The 20065-nt window shown below is 35.9% G+C and overlaps 1 protein-coding gene across 1 annotated transcript in view; it reads right to left on the bottom strand.

The window, feature by feature from the left end:
* The window catches only part of ADAMTS19 (ADAM metallopeptidase with thrombospondin type 1 motif 19), a 141773-nt gene that overhangs the window by 53511 nt on the left and 68197 nt on the right, over window positions 1-20065 (bottom strand). The window contains exons 7-9 of the mRNA XM_069881151.1: window positions 13188-13293; window positions 4790-4930; window positions 3393-3543 (exon numbers count right to left, since the gene is read on the bottom strand). Coding sequence (XP_069737252.1) covers window positions 3393-3543; window positions 4790-4930; window positions 13188-13293 — 398 coding nt within the window. The remainder of the gene's footprint in view (window positions 1-3392; window positions 3544-4789; window positions 4931-13187; window positions 13294-20065) is intronic.

The following is a 20065-nucleotide window of genomic DNA, read 5'->3' as shown; positions in this document are numbered from 1 at the left end:
ATTAAATCTCAGCAGAAATGCATTATTGTATACCAGTGATATTTGTAGCTATTTAGATCATCAAGAAAATTAATTTCCATTATTATTCAATTGTTTTCTTAATTGAATAATTGTTATATATGAACGTACTTGCTTAGTGTAAGAGACTGTATGGAAATCTGGCCATCAAATTATCTTGCAGTCATGAAAAAAGTAAGCCTCGGGCATAGTTTATAATTTATCTTTTACATAGTTATACTGAAGTGCAAGAACCGTTCAGCAAGTAGAATATATCCAAGAAATCCTGGGCTATAAACTGCTGGGTTTACTAAAGCTTAAATGAACCTTCTCTGTTTCTCTCTCATTTACTGGCTTGTGGACAACAACTGCATTCACAGTAATCTGGCAGTTATTAGCAGAGCAGAAGAGTATACAGAGATAAAAAAGTAGTTTGGATTCAGTGGCTACCAATGTGTAATAAAATAATGACTTTAATAAATTAATACTGTAACTAATGAAATGCTGTATTCAATTTAGAAAAGTCTTCTAAATGTTAACCTCCCTAATGGCAGTCACAATAATCTGCACAATCAACACAGTGATGTTTGAATCACCTTCATAATATGCAATTAGACCATGCCACTGTTGCATAGTCATGTACCAGAACTCATGAAGGACTTTTGGAAAGTTTATGTAGTTTGGTTCTAGCCCAATTTAAATTGTAACATTTTTTTTTTCTCTCCTTTCTCATCATACATAGGAGAAACATACATAAAAGCAGGATGGCTTTCTAATACTTCAGGCTTTCTTCTGTCCATCACTCTGAGTTTCCTCTTCACCGTGGAAATGCTGTTTAATTGGACTAGAACACTGTAACGGTCCCTAATAGAAGAGATAAATTTAATACCCACAGCAGGGAACAAAAATAGGAGATTTGAATATAGGGCCTAAGCTTGATGTAACTAGCTCTACAAGTCTACAGTCTGAGGATTGAATTTATAGTAATTTTTTTTTTTGCTGGGGGGAAGGTGGGAGTGTAAATTTTGCTTCCAGGCAGAAGAACGCAGAGGAAAACCAACAAGGTAACTTTACAGAGGCTGGAAGTGGAGCTTTGGAGAACTTCTTTTTGCCTCACTAGATGTTCTGAATTCTTTCCTTACTGGCTTTTATTAATTTTCATTTAATTTCTTACAGGTCCAAAACTCTTAAAGATGCATCACAATAATTTTGCAGCTTAGTATTTGCTTTTATCATTTCTGGTTCAAGGTTACCAGTTTTGCAGAGGATTTTGGGGAAACCACATTAGGTTCTTCTCTGAAACAGTGACCAACTTCTCTTTTTCTCACTGTTAAGGCCATAAAGTTATTAAGAACCTTATGACAAGTTCAAGAGTGCTCTCTGCGCAAACAGTTGAACACTACTAGGGTAGCATAAACTGAGTTTAACTCCTAACATTTCTAAAATAATAACAAAAACAAAAAGAAAAAAAAACACTGGACTCAGGGCCCTGAGAGAAGAATATTCACTTCATCTGTGAATAAAACAAAACAAAACAAGACAAAACAGGTCAGGACCACTTGGCTATCTGAATTTAAATTCCTGACTTAGAACTAAACACAAGGTTCTTAAAGAAGGAGAAGTGCCTGGAGAAGTGAAAAGGATGGAAAGGTATTATGCCACAGCAAGTCTCCAGATTTGACTATCTCTTCAATTACTTTTGAAACCCTTCTGCCTGGTAAAGATGGTAAATAATGGGCTAACACTGAGTGTTCAAAACAATCTTCTTGTTCAAAACAGGTTTCTAGAGAATGACAAACCACAATCACATTTTTTAATTGAAAACAAAGTACTAAACCCCAAGAAACCTGCAATCCATGAAAAAAGCATTTGCAAGTAATTTGTAGAATCACTACACCACTGCTTATCCTTCAGAGTGAAAATGTTTCCAATATCACAGTTAAAATAATAACCAATAACCTACAGCTCCATTATTTTCCACCTATGCCGTTCACAGCATATGGTAGACATATATGTATTGCAATGTCTCCTTTGAGAATCTTTAGGATTAAGATTGCTATCCAATAAACTTGCTAAAAAGAATACTATGTCTGAGCTATAAAGATAAAGAGAACTGGAGAACTAAAGCAGCAATTAATTCTGCTTTTATATTAAATACTCCTGTTCTTTCCAGGTTACTTGTCTACTGACTCTAATGAAATTTTACTTCACAGTTCCTTCTAGTCCCCATCCTCTCAATGCACTGACCATGTTCCTCATTCACTTGTAGTGTCATCTACATAACTTGTCTTCTTTAACTTAAGGGAATCCAACCTGTTTGTTACCCAACCTGTTGACATTAAGGAAGGATGATTTTTCTCTGTTAAAACCATTCTTAAATACTTCTTCAATCAGATGTCTACTAGTATTAGGCCATAAAATTATGAAGACCTCTTCAATTTTTGCACATAGTGACACTGTTTCATGCAATGGCATGAAGCTGTATCACGAAACTCACTTAAATATTGGAAGTCCTATTGCCATGGCAGTACAAAGCAAAGCCCTCCCTGGGCTCACAGGGTACTCCTGGGAGGCAGGGTACATTGAACAGTACAGAGAGTACAGCTAATACCACAGTTCTCCTTTGGATGTTGCGCAGGCACAGTATACTCTATTGAAGGTCAGATATGGAGATTCAATAGCCAGAACATAACGAAACAGAACCTACTTGCAAAATCTAATCCCAGAGGAATAAATTCCAACTATTCAGTTCATTGCAATGAGGTGATTTCACACTATGACCTTGTAGCAGTCTTTGAGTACTTAAAAGGGGTCTATGGGAAAGCTGGAGAGGGGATCTATCAGGGGGGTGCAGTGATAGGATGAGGGGGAATTGTTTTAAGATAAAAGAGGGAAGATCTAGATGAGATATCAGGAAGAAATCTTTTCCTGTGAGGGTGATGAGGCCCTGGCACAGGATGCCCAGGGAAGCTGTGGCTGCTCCATTCCTGGAGGTGTTCAAGGCCAGGTTGGACGAGGCTTTGAGCAACCTGATCAGTGTGAGGTGTCCCTGCCCATGGCAGTGGGTGGAACTGGATGGTCGCTAAGGTCCCTTCCAAGCTAGATCACTCTATGATTTAATGATTCTACGACATTTTCTATTTCTGAAGTACAGATAACTTATCAGAGGTATGATACAACACAACACGATCCAGGCTGTTTGGAGATCTAAAGCAAACCTCATAAATTAAACAAATGATAACATTCATTTTTACTTTGAAAAGCAAAGTGTAAACTTCTCGTTGCAAGAGTACTATAGTACTATATTCACTTTCTCTCAAACACATGCACAAATTTACCTCTCAAAAAAAAATGAGTTGGAAGGTGCATTTTCTGGAATATATGCCTACTCTTACCTGCATTTCTTGGCAAAAGGAAGCAGTTGGTCCAAAAAGAATCTGACACTGTTCATCTGCAGTGTACGTCATTCCTGGCAGTTTGGAGGGAATAATCACAGAATTGAGGCTTTGAGGATTCGTTTGTAGCAGACAGTTACTGGCCTTTGACCTGGTAATATGCAGAGATTCATACACTGAGCAATCCTAAAGAGTCTGATTGCCATGCCAACTTAAACGTGCATTTGACAGTAGAAAAATACGGAAGCTTAAGATTTTTTAATTGATAACATTGGTCTGTAATTCTAAGAAATTACTCCATATAAATAAACATGGACTACTCAATATAAGTTCACAGTGTGTTCTGATGTTGTTAATTTGGGACAGGACAATTTAATTTTTCAGCCATAATAGGAATTTCAGTTGAGTGCTAGACAACATTTTACTGGAAAATTTACTTAACCAATTATGGTTAGGATAGAAATTCAAACAATTATTAAAACTTAAGTAGATTTTAATGCAAAGGCAGTGTGCAGGACTTCAAATGATTGTGCTTATATATATATGTATACATATACATATATATATATGTGTATATATATATATACACACACACGTATATGACACATATACATACATGTGTATATATATATGTATACATACTTTTTAAAATACATATATTTCTGAGCTGGTAGCCAGAAATTTAACTTATGTCAAAAACTAAAGAAAAAAATATTTGAAAATATTTGAACCTGTCTTGATTCAGTACAGATGTGTCAGAGTGACACATCTAACTTACACTAACTATTCCAGTATTGCAAAGCAGACCTTTTGAGGATTGTTTAACTGTTGCAAGTAAATTCTAAACAGATATATTATAAACATAGTAAAAGAACAAAGCTTTAGGTCACAGATCTTATTTAAGAGATATAGAATGAAACTAAATGTAGCAATTTGATTTCTAGATATAATATTCTCTATTAAATAACTCATAATAAATGTCTATTTTAAAAATTAAGATAATATAATCATACTGCATGGCTGGATATTGGCACAAAACAGATCAGAGAATCTACATAATGCTTATAGGTCATTCACTGCCCAACATTCTTCAATGCATAGCATATTACTATGTTTTAACATATCTACACATAAATAAAACATATACATTAATGCATAAGTATGAACATATACACTAACATATGAAAAAATAAAAAACAAATAGCAGCTGAAAAAAGTTAGATTTTAATCAATATGTGAAATATTACATAGTTCACAATGATTTAAATTACTGTGATGCATTATACAAACACAAGTCTTCCATAAAAGAGGTAAAAATATATTGAAAACCTGTATTTCAGGATATGTATTGCAACTATTTGTAAATCATATATAGCAAGAGCTCGTCAATGACATACCTGAGAAATCTTTCCAGATCTTCCCTGCTGCACCGAGACCATGAAACATCACCAAGATTCTGTCCTTTAATCCACTCCCCAGACATGATATGGAGACCGTCTGCACAGGATGGGTGATCATTGTCGTGGTTTATCCCCATACTGCATTTTCATGTTATTAAAAATAAACCAAAGCACAACAAAATAAAAAGTTGTTTTCAAAATCTTCATAAGTTAAAATTCTTGCAAGAGGCTATGAAAAACTCACATAAATTACACATAGGAAATCTCTTTTCATTTTCTTCCATGATACCTTTCAAAGAAGCACGTAGGACTGTGTTTGAAGAATAATTCTGTACTGAAAGGTGGAGGTGAAGCCTCATTCATTCTAATCAGCTCTTCAATATATACTCTGGACAACTTCCTGAATGTTCAGAACTGTGAATTACTACAGGTTTATTGAACTGTACATCTTGGTGGTAACTGTACTTACTTGGTGGTAAATAGAGTTAACTCCAGCTGGAGGCCAGTTCCAACTGGTGCCCCCAGGACTCAGTGCTGGGTCCAGCCCTGTTCAATGTCTTTATCAATGACCTGGATGAAGGCATTGAGTGCACCCTTAGCAAGTTTGCAGATGACACTAAGCTGGGTGAAAGCGTGGATCTGCTGGAGGGTAGGGAGGCTCCAAAGGGATCTGAACAGGCTGGACCGCTGGGCTGAGTCCAATGGCAGGAGGTTTAACAAGGTCACATGCCAGGTCCTGCACTTGGGGCACAACAACCCTGTGCAGACACAGACTAGGAGAAGTCTGGCTGGAAAGCTGCTTGGAGGAGAAGGACCTGGGGGTGTTGGTTGACAGCGACTGAACATGAGCCAGCAGTGGCCCACGTGGCCAAGAAGGCCAATGGCATCTTGGTTTGGATCAGAAACGGTGTGACCAGCAGGTCCAGGGAGGTTATTCTCCCTCTGTACTCAGCACTGGTGAGACCGCTCCTCGAATCCTGTGTTCAGTTCTGGGCCCCTCACCACAAGAAGGATGTTGAGGCTCTGGAGTGAGTCCAGAGAAGAGCAACAAAGCTGGAGAACAGGCCTTATGAGGAGCGGCTGAGAGAGCTGGGGTTGTTTAGCCTGGAGAAGAGGAGGCTGAGGGGAGACCTCATTGGTCTCTACAACTACCTGAAAGGAGGTTGTAGAGAGGAGGGTGCTGGCCTCTTCTCCCAAGTGACAGGGGACAGGACAAGAGGGAACGGTCTCAAACTGCCCCAGGGGAGGTTTGGGCTGGACATCAGGAAAAAAATTTTCATGGAAAGGGTCACTGGGCACTGGAACAGGCTGCCTAGGCAGGCGATTGAGTCACCTTCCCTGAAGGCGTTTAAGCGATGGGTGGATGTGGTGCTTAGGGGCATGGTTTGGTGTCTGATAGGAATGGTTGGACTCGATAATCCTGTGGGACTTTTCCAACCTAGTGATTCTGTGTGATTCTGTGATTTTCTTACTAACAGGCAACAAATACACTGGAAGATCTTTAAGATCAGTGACTCGTTCACTATTTTGATGGTGATTCTACCACAATGGCTTGTTGAAATTTTATATAATAGTAAAAAGCTTACTAGTGTAATGTATAATTATTCTATCTACAGATCTGTTTAAAGCTGCTTCTTTTAACTGATCACTCACTGCTGCTCTCTTTCACAACTAGTAAATGGAGAGGAAGGAGAAATACTTAAATAAGAATAAAGTTTTCAAAATTAGCAAAGTGGAAACCTCCTTGACAGGCACTAGGATAAATAAATTAAATACTCTCAGCCGTTTTTTGACTTGTGAATGAGCATGGGACTAGTCTCCAGGGCACTGGGTTCAAAGTGGTGCTAGAATTTTTGCAGCCCTAGTATTACCTGTAGAAAAGCAAAACTTTAAGAGTGAATAAAGCTTTATAGCTTGTATTGATTCTTTCAGCCAAAGAGCAGTCAAATCACTTGGAGACTACAAAGATGGGAGACGTTTGCAGCTTCTGTAGAAAAAATAGAGTGCACTGTGCTCCTCCATATTTCACCACACTGCAGTGCAAAAGGGAAAAAAAGGCCTGGTATCCATCACTGGAAACATCTACTCACTTTTCTTCTTCACTGTATCCCACAATGCCTTTATGACTAGATTGCATTTTATATCATTCTGCAAGCTGCACTATCTTGTGTTTACTAATTAAATTTATGTAAATGCCATGTGGGGCTCTATCCTGACTATCGGAGTCCTCTGTCCACAGTCTGGAGTGGAACAGCTGCTTTTGCATGAGGGAGCATAAGCTCCTTCCTCTTCCACAGCTGTGATCATTCAAACTCATGCAAGAGTAAAGCAACACCATCTGCATGTGGGAGGAAGACAAGGGAGTTTGGGGTAAAACGATAACTTCATAACAGTCTGAAAAAACATAATTAACGAAGAAGACAGTGATGTACTTTAACAAGTAGCAGATCATATCTACATGGAAATAAATTAAGTTCTGTTTTAAGAACAGAAGCATTATATTTTCACTGATATGTAAGAGCACTCCATTCATTCTGGTTAAAGACTATATATGGCTGATATAATATGAAAGTAGGAAGCATCCTATGGAATGCATTCCCTAACTGAAATATTAGCAATATTTCAGCTCACACTATGCAACTAAACTATATATTAATAATCTCAGTTTAAAAGTATTTTGACAAAAAGCCTTGCTCAAATAAACTTCACTATTATAGATGGTTGTCAAGTCAACTGAAAAAATATTTTTATCTAATAAAACCTCTAAAACTTGTTTAAAAAACACTGCCAGAATTTTTTTTTGAGATATCATGCAGCAAGTTGGAACAAGCTCCGCTAGATTTTGCAGATGATCCTTGTTGATGTTTATTGTGCAAAAGGAGTAATACAAAGAAAAATCCTTAATTTCTCTGTGCTTAGAAGTCAGAAGTAACAATTCTGGCCTTCAAAGTGGAAGACAAATATCAGTTCTGTTTTTCTGTTAAAAAGTAATTATTTTAAAATTTACTTCAGCTGTGAATATATGCATAGAGCTGAATGAAAGATAAAAACCAGCACCTCTCCTGCCATCAAGCTAATAGGTTTGATTCTACCAAAAAAGTACCAGTTACCACACTTCGATTTGATATGACCATAGCTGAGTATTAAGAAATGAAAGCTGTTCTAAGTCTTGACAAATAGTCCTCAATCATTATGCTATATTAAAATAAGTTAAATAAGACTATGTCTATACTTCTGCTATTTTATATTTCTCGATATAGGACTCGAAAATTCTCCAACATTTGCTAAATTCATGAATTTGCTCAGTGAACCCACAATCTTCCAGGTGGAAAGTTTTTTACTATTTATTCATTATTTTCATTATGATTTGCAAATGGCAGATGATGACCTGGTTATCACCATCACCTTCCACTTAAATGCCTGGTAATGCTGCTGAACAAGAACGGTGCTATTGAACTAGATACAATGCAGGCACAAAGACTAAGTAGTATCAAAAACTTAATACAGGAGCAATTAATTGAGTGAGTTCAGACAGCTGAAGAATTATGTTAGATCTATCTGTAAATAAAAAAAACCCAAACAAACTAGAATTAAAAAGATTTAATAGAACTTCTACTGTTCAGAGTTTCACAGTTACTACCATGAGATGGGTTAGGAAATAAGAGGTGGATTGGGAAAACTACAAGATCAAGCACCCAAGGAACCAGGAGTAGGTTGTTGAATATTCAGAAAAATAAATTTCAAATCCTAAGTTTCCAAATCCTAAAAGATAACAGTTCAGCTCAAGAGCTGCAGGTCCAGGATAATGGTACTAGTTTAAATTCATGACAGAATGAAAATTGTTGAAAAAAAACTTCCCCTTGTGAAAGAGACAGTAAACCTAAATGCTGCTGCCAGTTTATACCTGTGATCTGTGATGGCATCAGGGTTCCATCTGATTTCTCTCAAAATTCATGTGCTTTTTTTTAATGATCACTACATAGCATTTGTAAATTTACTGCAATTATTATCCTAATTATTTGATTTTCATTCTAGCAAGTAAAACACAAATGTATAATGGATTATATTTCTTTAAAAATAAAAAGTTAATTAAAATTATTACTAATTACAAAGTTATCCTTCATATTATTTCTGCTGGGTTTTTTTTGTATCATCATTACATAAAATGCTATGTTATAATGATCAAGAATTTCTTGAATGATCAAGAATTTCTTGTCTTGGAAACAGTTAGGGTTAAGAACTTATAGGGCATGTACCAGTACAATAATTGTCTCAATAATCAAGGGAGATGGAGGCTGCACTACATTTTTAGTATCTGTATTGCTCTTTTTCAACAAAAAAAAATTTAACAGACTGCTATTTTTATAGAAAAAATTATGCAAACAAATAGACTAGTTGTAGTTTTCTATAATCTACTCTATGGAATTAATGCAAAAAATGTATATTACTTTATGTTGTTTGTTTCTTTTTTTTTAAATTCCAGTTCATGAAATAATGACTCTTGTATGATTTTTTTATAAGGGCTTTAGACACAAGGGCTTTGCAGATCATTGCATAAATGGGATAAGACACATGGTTCTAATTGTAATTAATTATTTAGCCAAAAGTGAATTGAAAGGGAAGTAACTTAGGTGCAGAAAAACTATGATGGTAAAAGGTAAGAGCTTATTTCATTTTGTCTTCAAAGGAAGAATCTACTGGACAAGGAAACCTCAATTTTCTTGTAAATAATTCAATGATAAAAAGAAAAAAACCCAGAAGAAATATCTTTACATAATGAATATTTCTCTTTTGTGAATAAATGCTCATTCTCTAGAACACTGACAACTCAGATTACATTTTCAATCAACAATTGGGTAAAAAGCACAACATCTATATTATTATATGGACTTGAACACACACTGTATACTGCATGCGGCTGTCCATCTGAGTTTGTAACTTTATCTAAACAGCTTTCTTCTCTATCATTCCCACACTCCTACCACCACGCTTCAAGAAGCTGGATCTAGACATAGCACTGTGTCACGGTCCTTTGACTTCAGTATATAAATAATTTAAAGCTGTGATGTGACAGATGTATTTACCATCATTACATGAAAATACATATTACCCCTGGCTGAAGTTTTTTACAGAGAGTACATGATACATGAGAAGTATTACGGTACCCATGCCACATCCTGCAAACCGCAGTATTTCAAGACAAACAATTGTGTTTATGAATTTAATCTTATACAAAAGAAAAATTTTGATATATAACATTCCTTCAAATTGAAGTAAATATGTAATCAAGAAAAAGACTTTGAGCAATTAAGGACTCTGTGAATAGACAGAAACTAAAAAAAAAAAAAAGTATCCATATTAAAAAAACTCCACATTGACACTAATATAGAATCATAGAATCACAGAATCATAGAATAGTTTGAGTTGGAAGGGACCTCAAAGATTATCTAGTTCCAAACTCCCTGCCATGGGCAGGAACACCTTCCACCAGACAAGGCTGCTCTAAGCCCCATCCAACCTCTTCTTGAACACCTCCAGGGATGGGGTAGCCACAACTTCCCTGGACAACGTGGGCCAGTGCCTCACCACCTTCATTGTGAAGAGGCTTCTCCTTATGTCAAGTCTGAATTAGCCCTTCTCCAGTTTATCACCATCGATGATCGTCTGTCAACTTTTTCAAAGCTATTTTAAATGTACCAGACTTTCAATTAGGCTTAACATATATACTGTATGCAATTGTTGAGTTACTAATAGTTCAGTTTACAAATGCTGTTCTAAGGGAAATTAACAATAAATATACCCTGGAACTTAATAGCCTGGCAGAAATGGAAACCTTGATACCTTGATAAAGAGTTGACTGATCTTCTAAATTTCAAGTATAAAATTGCCATATCTTCTTAGTTTACTAAAAATACCAATGCAGTGCTTCTTCACTGTCTCAGTTCCTGAGATGTTTTGCTCCTCAGCTGTCTGACTACTAGCAAAAGGCTGGTGAGGCCTGATTTCTACTAGGCACTGTTGTGATATGATTACATAAAATTGGATCTTCTTTGAGCCTCTGTCTCTTCCTGGAACTGCACTAAGCAAAGCTTTTTTTTTTTTTAATTGTTTTTGCTATATAAACTTTGAGATGAAGCATAAATGGAGATGCACAGGTTGTAACAAACTACATAATTTCCATCATCTTTAATTGCAATTAATTTTTTTTAATTTTTGTTGGACAATTTCCATCACTGGGCAGTTTGGTATGATATACCCATCCGTCCAATAAGATCCCAGGCTAATTTAAATCAGCATAACTTCATGGCTATGCAACACAGATGCCTAATTTGATATGCATACAGGTACACCAGAGACTATCAATTTTTGAAGAATTTACCTACTAAATCTTGAAAACTGAATGACAGAATCTAAATGTTTTCAAGGACAGCTCTGAGCTGGCTGGGCAAGACAAACACTTATAAGTTAGTATCCCATACTCTCAAATTTCCTAGTGCAGAAACAATGTATGACCCATAACTTTGCAAAAATGTCATACCTGCTTGCGGTTTTCTTGATCTAGGATTTTACAACTCACTATTTCTTGGGAAGCATAAGCTGTTACATTTTCTGTTGAACAAGATGCCTCTTTTTTTCATATCCAGTAATTCCATTGCCAAGCATTTTATTCTCTAAATGTATTTTTATCGTGCAGTGCATAAAGCAGTACTCTAAATTATCTGGTACTACCACATCTGCCTCAAACAATTTTTTAAATTTTTAAATTTTATATTTTAAATAACATCAGTGAATTTATCTCCAGACATACTAAGTTATTGTTTCTTTCTCCTTATCCTAGCTTTATTATCATAAGAACAAGTATACAGAAAATAAGTGTTCCCCTCCTCACCCCCGCTTCCAATATTAGCGAATACTTTGGCGAAGAAAAGAAAAAGATAGCTTGTGACTACAAAACACAAACAAGTTTTTCATTTTAAATCTTTCCTTCAGATTTAAATTAAGTATCAGGAAGAAATGTTTTCCTGTGAGGGTGATGAGGCAGTGGCTCAGCTTGCCCAGAGAAACTGTGGCTGCCCCATCCCTGGAGGTGTTCAAGGCCAGGTTGGATGGGGCTTTGAGCAGCCTGGTCGAGTGGGAGGTGTCCATGGCACGGGGTGGAACTGCATGGGCTTTAAGGCCCCTTCCAAGCCAAACCATTCTATGATTCCATGCTTCTATCATAACTGTGGCTCAAACAGGCTGACTTATATTTACGAGGAGTTGCTTTCTGCAATTATGAAAACTCAAAAAAAGAAAAAACCAAAAACCAGAAAAGATCAATTTCAAGTAGCAACTGGTACTCTTGTCACCATTTTCCTCCAAGCCATATTATTGCTTTGAATTAGCTTAGTTTCCATTCAAGACAAATTTTAAATATATATATTTAAAGTTCCAATCCTTTCTTGTAATTGATTGCATGTTCCACCATCAGATGTTATGACCTCCATTCTCAGACAGCTTTGAACAAATGTAAACTAAATCTCTTTGTTTGTCCTAAGACACTTAATCTCAATGTTTAGAGATTTAAAGAATTTCACAAAACATCCCTCTGTTGTCATGCTGAAGCTGCTAATTTAAAAACATATACACATAAATACAGATGCCTGGAGCAGACACTGCAGGTAAAAATGACTGATCAACACACACCACCCTTTTTTGATACTTTGTATTAAAATAAGAACCCTCCTATGTGTTTTTCTTTAGCAAGTACTGAAGCCTAGAATCAAATACAACTTCTGCTAATAAATTTAATTATTACAACATGAGGGTTTTTTACTTTTGCTTCAAAGTATTCCTCCTGGAATGAGTAAAAAAAATTGATTCAGTTGTAAATTATAGTTATCTTAACCTTCAATTTATCAGGCTTTTTTTTATTAAGGGGAGGAAAAGGCAATATTAATATTCAGATGACCAATGATCTAATGGGATCCATCCTGAGAAAGCCAAATTAAATAAGGGCTCTTCCAGCTCATGATCTCATTAAAATGTTTTTTTGGCAACAATCGTTAGAACAGGATCTGATATGCAATACCACAGTCCCAAAACAAAAGAACATCTTGGGGCACCTGCTTTTCTTCTGGACAGAATAAGTCCTCGCAGCTAATCTAGTTATTGTTTCACTATAAAGATTTCTAAATTACTCCAAGTTTTAAACATTTTCTTCATTTACATAGTATAAATCAATACATGTCATTATTATATTTAATAATAAAAACATTGTTTTCAAAATTTCTCACCAAATTTGAAAGCCTTCCTAAAAGAAAAAAGGAAAAACTTAAGTACACAATCAAATTAATCAAATCATAGTACTACTACATGCAAACCAAATACTAGGCTTTGTTATCCACATACTTACTTGTGACCCATTTCATGGGCAATGGTAAAAGCAAGATTCAGACCGTTGTCTTCTGCAATTACACATTTTCGTTTTTCACTGCACATTCCACTCAGATATGCTATACCTAGGAACACAACCACCACATTCAATTATTTTTTATTGCTAACATTATGTATTATGGCATTATTGCCCCCAACAGGTCTTACTGTGGTGAGAGCCATCCAAATATTAACAGAGATATCCAACAGAGGTTTACTTATTCATAAACCAGAACAGCTGATATCAGCACAAAAATAGATAAAAAGTAGCAAAGAAATCGTAAGCAGTGGTAATATTACCTGATTACTTTTATTGCAATGTTCAGAAAATGTGTTCTTTAAAAGAGTTGCTAGGTAGCTTAACCAGATGCGATAGAACATACATATGAATACTGATACTGTTACAAATGAAAATAGATGACTACAATAACACAAAAAGAGTATAAAAGAGTCAGGTGTCACAGAAGCAGAAGAACTACTAGAAGACTGCAGTTTAATGAATGTATTGGTTGTAAGCGCTATAATGCCTCTACTATATAATATCTAAGTTTTGAAAAACAGAAGTCTGAATCGCAGGCTTTTGAGCTGAAGTTCAGCTTTTACACATTAGAATTCCTGTAATTGTAAAAGCTTGAGGAACATGAAGCGTAATTGGGAAAATGGTAATTTTTTTCAGACCACAAATACATTTAGCAGAAACCTATTTTCATCACTCGTTGTTTGCAATTTTGGAGTAAGAAATCAAAATGATGTCTCGGTGTAAGCAATCAAAATGAAGTGTTTGGCCTTCCTCCCAGGAATACCCTTTCAATGGAATGGTGCTCTTTGGATCAACATGTTTGATGGATGTTAGCATGTAAAGGTCAAGTTTAAAATGTTTGACAGTGTTTGAAATTTAGTCATAATTAGCATGCTAGGTTAACAAGATAAAAGTAATTCTTCTTACAATCCAAGTATTTGTCAGTCTGTGAGCACAACACCTCATCCACAACATGAAATCCAAGTAGTAAACCCATCATTAGTCTGGCAGTTCTGCTTTCAACAAAGCTGGTTGGAAGTTCTTGGACAAAGAACTTGCGACAAAAAATGTTATTCAGGACTGAACAAAACTATCACAAATAAAATTTGAATAAGGCAGAATATTTCAATTTTACTATTTGTTTCCAAAGAATGGAGGAAAATTGGAGCAGTGTTAAAAAAAATTTGGGCTACAAAAGAAACGCAAGACACGTTCAAAGCAAAAACACTGAAGTCCTTCAAAAAACCATCTCATGTTAAATGTAGGCATCATTTATATTTAGTCTACTGAAAATAAGGGAAGGAAGAAATGGTATGAAATATAATATTTTATTTCAAATGTTATGCTTCAGTGGCTGAAATTAAAGAAAACCATTTGTAAAATAATTTTTTGCTTTGTAGTTCCACAATTATGTCTTTTCTTTCAAGTTTCAAAGACCAAACTGAAAAAGACAAAGCTGCTTGTAATATTGAAGCTCTAAGTAGTATGGCTGGTGACAATAGCAGAAGAAGCAGACATCAGGACCCTGACCACAGCCAACATCAATGAATTTGCAAAGGGCTAATACAAAACAGAAAAATTACTCTTGCCATAGGCAAAATCTAGTGCTACGTTTTGAAGTGTTGTGGGCATTCCTAATGCTGTAATGGAAAATGTTCAGAAATGCCTTCCTTATTGTGCTGGTATTGGCTGGGATAGAGTTGATTTTCTTCACTGCAGCTGGTAAGGAGATATGTATTGGATTTCTGATGGAAACAGCGTGGACAATACAGAGATGCTTTAGTTATTGCTGAGCAGTGCTTATACACAGTCAAGGGCTTCTCTGCTCCCTACACTGCCCTCCGTTTCCAACAATCAGGCTAGGGGTGCACAAGAAGCTGGGAGAGGACACAGCAGGGATGGCTGATTGTCACTGACTGAAGGAATATTCTGTACCATATGAGGTCATGCTGTGCAATAAAACTAGGGGGAAGGATGGTGGGTAAGGAGACTGGTTGATGGTGAGCAATTTGTTTTCATTTGCATCACTTGTCTATCTTGGGTTTTGTTTCTCTATTTGTTATTTCCTTTTTCAATACAATACACTACAATTACCACCATTATTATAATTTTATTTCAATTAGTAAACTGTTTTTATCCCAACCACAAATTTTCTCATGTTCACCCTTCCGATCCTCTTCTCCCGTTCCACTGGGGGAAGAGAGAGCAAGCAGCTGTGTGGTGCTTAGGTGCAGGCTGGGGTTAAACCACAACACTGACGATGGCCACCTTCAGCTGGGAAGAACTTCTGGTATCTACAGAAAGACAATTCCCAAACTTCCTCTGCCTGTTGCTGCTATTTCCAGAAACCTGTCTGATGCTCTCTAGATTTTTGTAGGGAAAAGAAGTTCCTTAACCTTCTCTCAGCCTCTAAAATGGCAGTTTCAAGTACATTAGCAATTATCTTTCCATAAAACAACATCAGAACTATCAGATACTGTCTACTATTGTGTCTGTCCCCCAGTTTATTCTGAAAGAACTGTACACATCACAAGTTTCATACCTATTATGCAGAAGAAGCAGTTGGCAGTATGAGGCATTTTCAAGAATGCTTAACATATATCACCAATAATATTCTTATACTTGGCACTCCTTGAAGGGAATTGATTATGTTTGACCTTATAAATTGTAACATATGAAACACAAGACCTGCATTTAATTTAGATTAAACTAGATTTCTGATTTTAGAAATGTCCAAAAGCATCAAAGGCAAATAATGCTTTATGACTTTTCTCCTTTTAAACAAAGTCAACCTCATATGTGGAAGCCACATCCAACAGCAGCTACTGGATGTAAATCACCCAGCTACTAGATGTGAACTACCATGTCTTGTCTTTGGTTATCAATTTCACCTGTAGAGAAAAAGAAACTGACTTCAGTCAGCAGCTGCTTTTGCTTAGTTGTCTCTACATTAGGTAAGAGAGGAAATTTCTTCTTTAAATATATATATGTTTGGAGCTGCTTCCTGTGGCTTATTAACACAGCCGGAACTGCTCCAAGGTTAAATCCACAAGGAAAAAAAGCCAAGGAACAATTGCTCCCTTGTTATGATTAAGGTATTCCTAGTGAACTCCACAGTCTCAACATACAGCTTCAGATTAAAACAGTATCTGAAAAACATTGGCTAGAAGGCAGTGACAGTTTAAGGAAGGACCCTATAATTTATCTATAAATAAAGCACTGAATCAATACATGCCAATGTAAAATATCTATATTAACTCATTCTGCACAGAACTATTGCTCAAGTTAATTCAGATACACAAAATATCAATTAAGAGTAAATTTTACCATTGTGTCTCAGTAGAATCACATAAGGGACTGCATTTTCTTATCAAACATGTAAATATACAAATGAAATAACATGCTACTTGAGAAAAGTAGAACTCTTGTCAGTGTCATAGCAGCGGTCTATTGCTACCACCATTACTGCTACTCATAAAGATGGGTATTTAATTCTACATAATATAATAAATGATCTTTAAATGTTTCTGGTTTCTTAATGGAGATTCTCAAACTATCTACCATCAAACTGTTTATTCTTTCAAAGAAGGCACACATTTATAACTTTTCTGCTGAAAAGCTATGATTCAGCTCACAGGCATGTTACACAATACATGTTACTAACTAAAATATCCAAACAAATTTGTCAGCTTTACCTACTCATTCGTGGCCTGCTGCCCATAACATAATTCCAGCACCTATATTAAAAGGCTTCTTGGCAACATTGCCTACAGGAAAAAAATCTCCACAGTAAGAAACCCCAAATCACACTAAGAACTACGCACCCAAACATACAAACATTGTTTTTTCTTACAGTGACCATACAACATGCAAGTGTGCCTTAAATACGTCTGCTATTTGTAATACTGCATTCTGAAGGGCCAGGGTAATTATTATTATTACTTCGGAGTGATCCAATGAAATAGAGTTCATATTCTGAAAGTCTTAATCACATAAAATACTTAGCATATGTAAGCTTCTTTTCATCAAAACTTCCTTGGCTTCACAGCAAATTCAAACTTTGTTTGTCATGCCATTAAGTATGAGCTTATTCTGGATACCTTTCCTCATAGATGCTCCAAAATCTTCTTGCTAATAACAGATGCTTTTAAAAGAGAGAGACATACTACCAGTTTAATCTAATGTCACATACTACCAATTTAATCTATTGATATCAACTGGATATCACCACTACACATATCTGAGCTATTTCACAGCTCTTCTATTTTGGGAACAGTAATAGTCTGCCCATGAGATTTCTTATATTTTTTCTAGATCATAAGGCAATAATAACTGTTAAAAGTGCAGAACAAAGTTTCTGTAACACATTCTTTTATGAAGAGGGATAGGGGATTACCCCCCTGATAAAGACCCAAGTCTACCTGAACTTCCAGTTCATACGAAATCAAAAGATTTCATTTTAAAGTATTTTTTAATGAAGAACTATCTTATGCTCCCAGGAACCTAGGAATGCTCCTTGTTGTACTATCTATCCAGTAGTGAAAATTGTCAAATTTGACCAAAACAAAAAAAAAAAAGAGTGAATCAGAACACATTCCCAGTGCCTGCTGCATTCCCTGTTGTCTAGTTAAAATAATGGAGCACATGATTACTGTTGAATGAATATTAGATATAATTTCAAGAATACTAAAGCTGTTCATGAACTTTATGAGTGATGGATCTATTTTTATTAAATGAATCTACATACAACTGATATTGATTAAGCGCATACAATAAAGGTAATATTTATGCATGGAACTGTCTTCTAAATTTTCGACACCAAGCTTCATAAACAATAATGTAAAACACTGATGGAATATAGGCAAGCTTGAAGTGGACAGAAAACACGCAGAAAAACTCACAATTATTTGAATCACTAAATTTAGCCTTTGGAATGTGCAGCAACAGAATCCTGATAGCATGACCTTATTGATGATGCACTTACCTTGCAAGCAAGGACATCAGAAACATAATTTTATGCCCAAGTGCATCTGGCTTTTGATTCAAACATAAGTATTTTAAATTTGAACTGGCAAATCAATGGGCCCATGAACATAAATGACAGTACTGAATTGGACTTTGTCATTAATCTAAGAAATTATTTTTTTTTAGCAGCCCAGATGCTTTTCTGAAGAAGCAGAATTAAAAAGCTTTCAACAGAGCTGACACTTGGAAGTCTAATTAGCACAAGCTGTTCTGAAGAGAGTCCCAGACACTGAGAATTTCCAGGAAACAAAAGTCTTGTTAGTCATCAGTGAATCAGCAGCCCTTAAACATGGCAGCAATCAAAACAACATACATAACAAATAGGAATTTCAAATGCAAACAAAAAAGCCTAGACATATTCTTTTCCTTTTTAAAGTGAGAGTTATCGATAGCAATGATAACTACACCAGTACATGTGTGTATATGTATACACAAATGCACATACACCCTGATGCAAGACATTAGATAAAAATAATAATGTAATAATGAAACAAAATCAACTTCTGCTACACTGTACACAAGAATAACTCAAACGTTATTCACCTGTTTTGTTGATTGATGTACATCGTAGAAAAACTAACACTTCCATAAAAATACTTTATCATTATCTAATAAATATGTGATTTTATCGTTCATAATAGACTGTTAGGCTTACTCTCCTCCGTTTAAACAAACTGTTTCACTTTAATCCTTACAGTAGGAAAAGAGTCTGAAGATGGGGAGGGTATATAAATATATGTTAAACATGCATGGACAAAACCTCAATGTGTGACTGTACAGTTTTGGGTCCTGGGTTCTTGCACCTTATGAACAGTCCACAGACACCTAATATGTTATTATAAGGATGGGATCACAGAACTGCTGGAAGATTCTAACTATCTTCTAAACCAGAAGACATTTCTCTCAAGATGAGTACACAGATGAGACTCTACTTGAATCTTCCCCATTGTCCACTCCTTGCCTTTACTGCCAAGTGTTGTAGGGATCCCCTGAGCTACATGCATGCTATCATCTTTAACATCCACCAAAGCATTTATTCTCTGAATTTGGGTATTCCTTCTTAATCTGCCTCAGAGTGCATAACATGTCCTTGTCCGTAACATTTGATGTCAAATAGCTCCAGAGTGTGATTGTGTAAAACTCAAATATAAAAATCTCTTCATCCACTCAAAGCTATCTGTAATTCATAGATCTCTGTCAGCCATCTCAATGACAAGCTAAGAAGCTCTAGCACATCTTGCGACTCCTCAAGCAGAAGCCAACCCCACCTCCACATGCCTCACCATATCCTGTTCTACCACAGATTGTCAAAAGCGCTTAGAGTCAAAAGGTCAGCTATATCAGAGATTAATAGAAGACCACCATTATGATTTTTCTACAGCTCTCTGTTATTCACTAGTTAGTCACTTTACTCAGCTGATCAGTGAGCTGATATCTTCAGAGACCTGTCCACTATCGCTCTCTGACCTCTCTCCTGAGCTGTAACAAAGCCCATTGTTTCACACGTAAAAGATGAAGACTCATATTTTCCCCCCTCAAGATGGATTACTTGTACTTGGTAATACTTAACTTCATTTGTTCTTTTGCTGCCTTTTCTGCATCATGACATTCATCTATAGTTCTTATCAGCCTTATACTGAACTATACAGAATATTTCAAACCATGTGAAAGGATAATCAGGCCACGACTATTTATGATGACAAGAGGTTCTGAAGTGAAGCTCCTTCTAATGTAAATAATTCCCATGACTTATTTTTCAACTGTAAAGTAACATCTGAAATAAAATTTCTTAAAAATTCAAAGGAAAAAATTTA

This window comes from Phaenicophaeus curvirostris, chromosome Z, assembly GCF_032191515.1.
Source record: "Phaenicophaeus curvirostris isolate KB17595 chromosome Z, BPBGC_Pcur_1.0, whole genome shotgun sequence".
In the NCBI taxonomy this organism is placed as follows: domain Eukaryota; kingdom Metazoa; phylum Chordata; class Aves; order Cuculiformes; family Cuculidae; genus Phaenicophaeus; species Phaenicophaeus curvirostris.
Note: the sequence above shows the minus strand (reverse complement) of the source record. Positions and strands in the feature narration are given on the sequence as shown.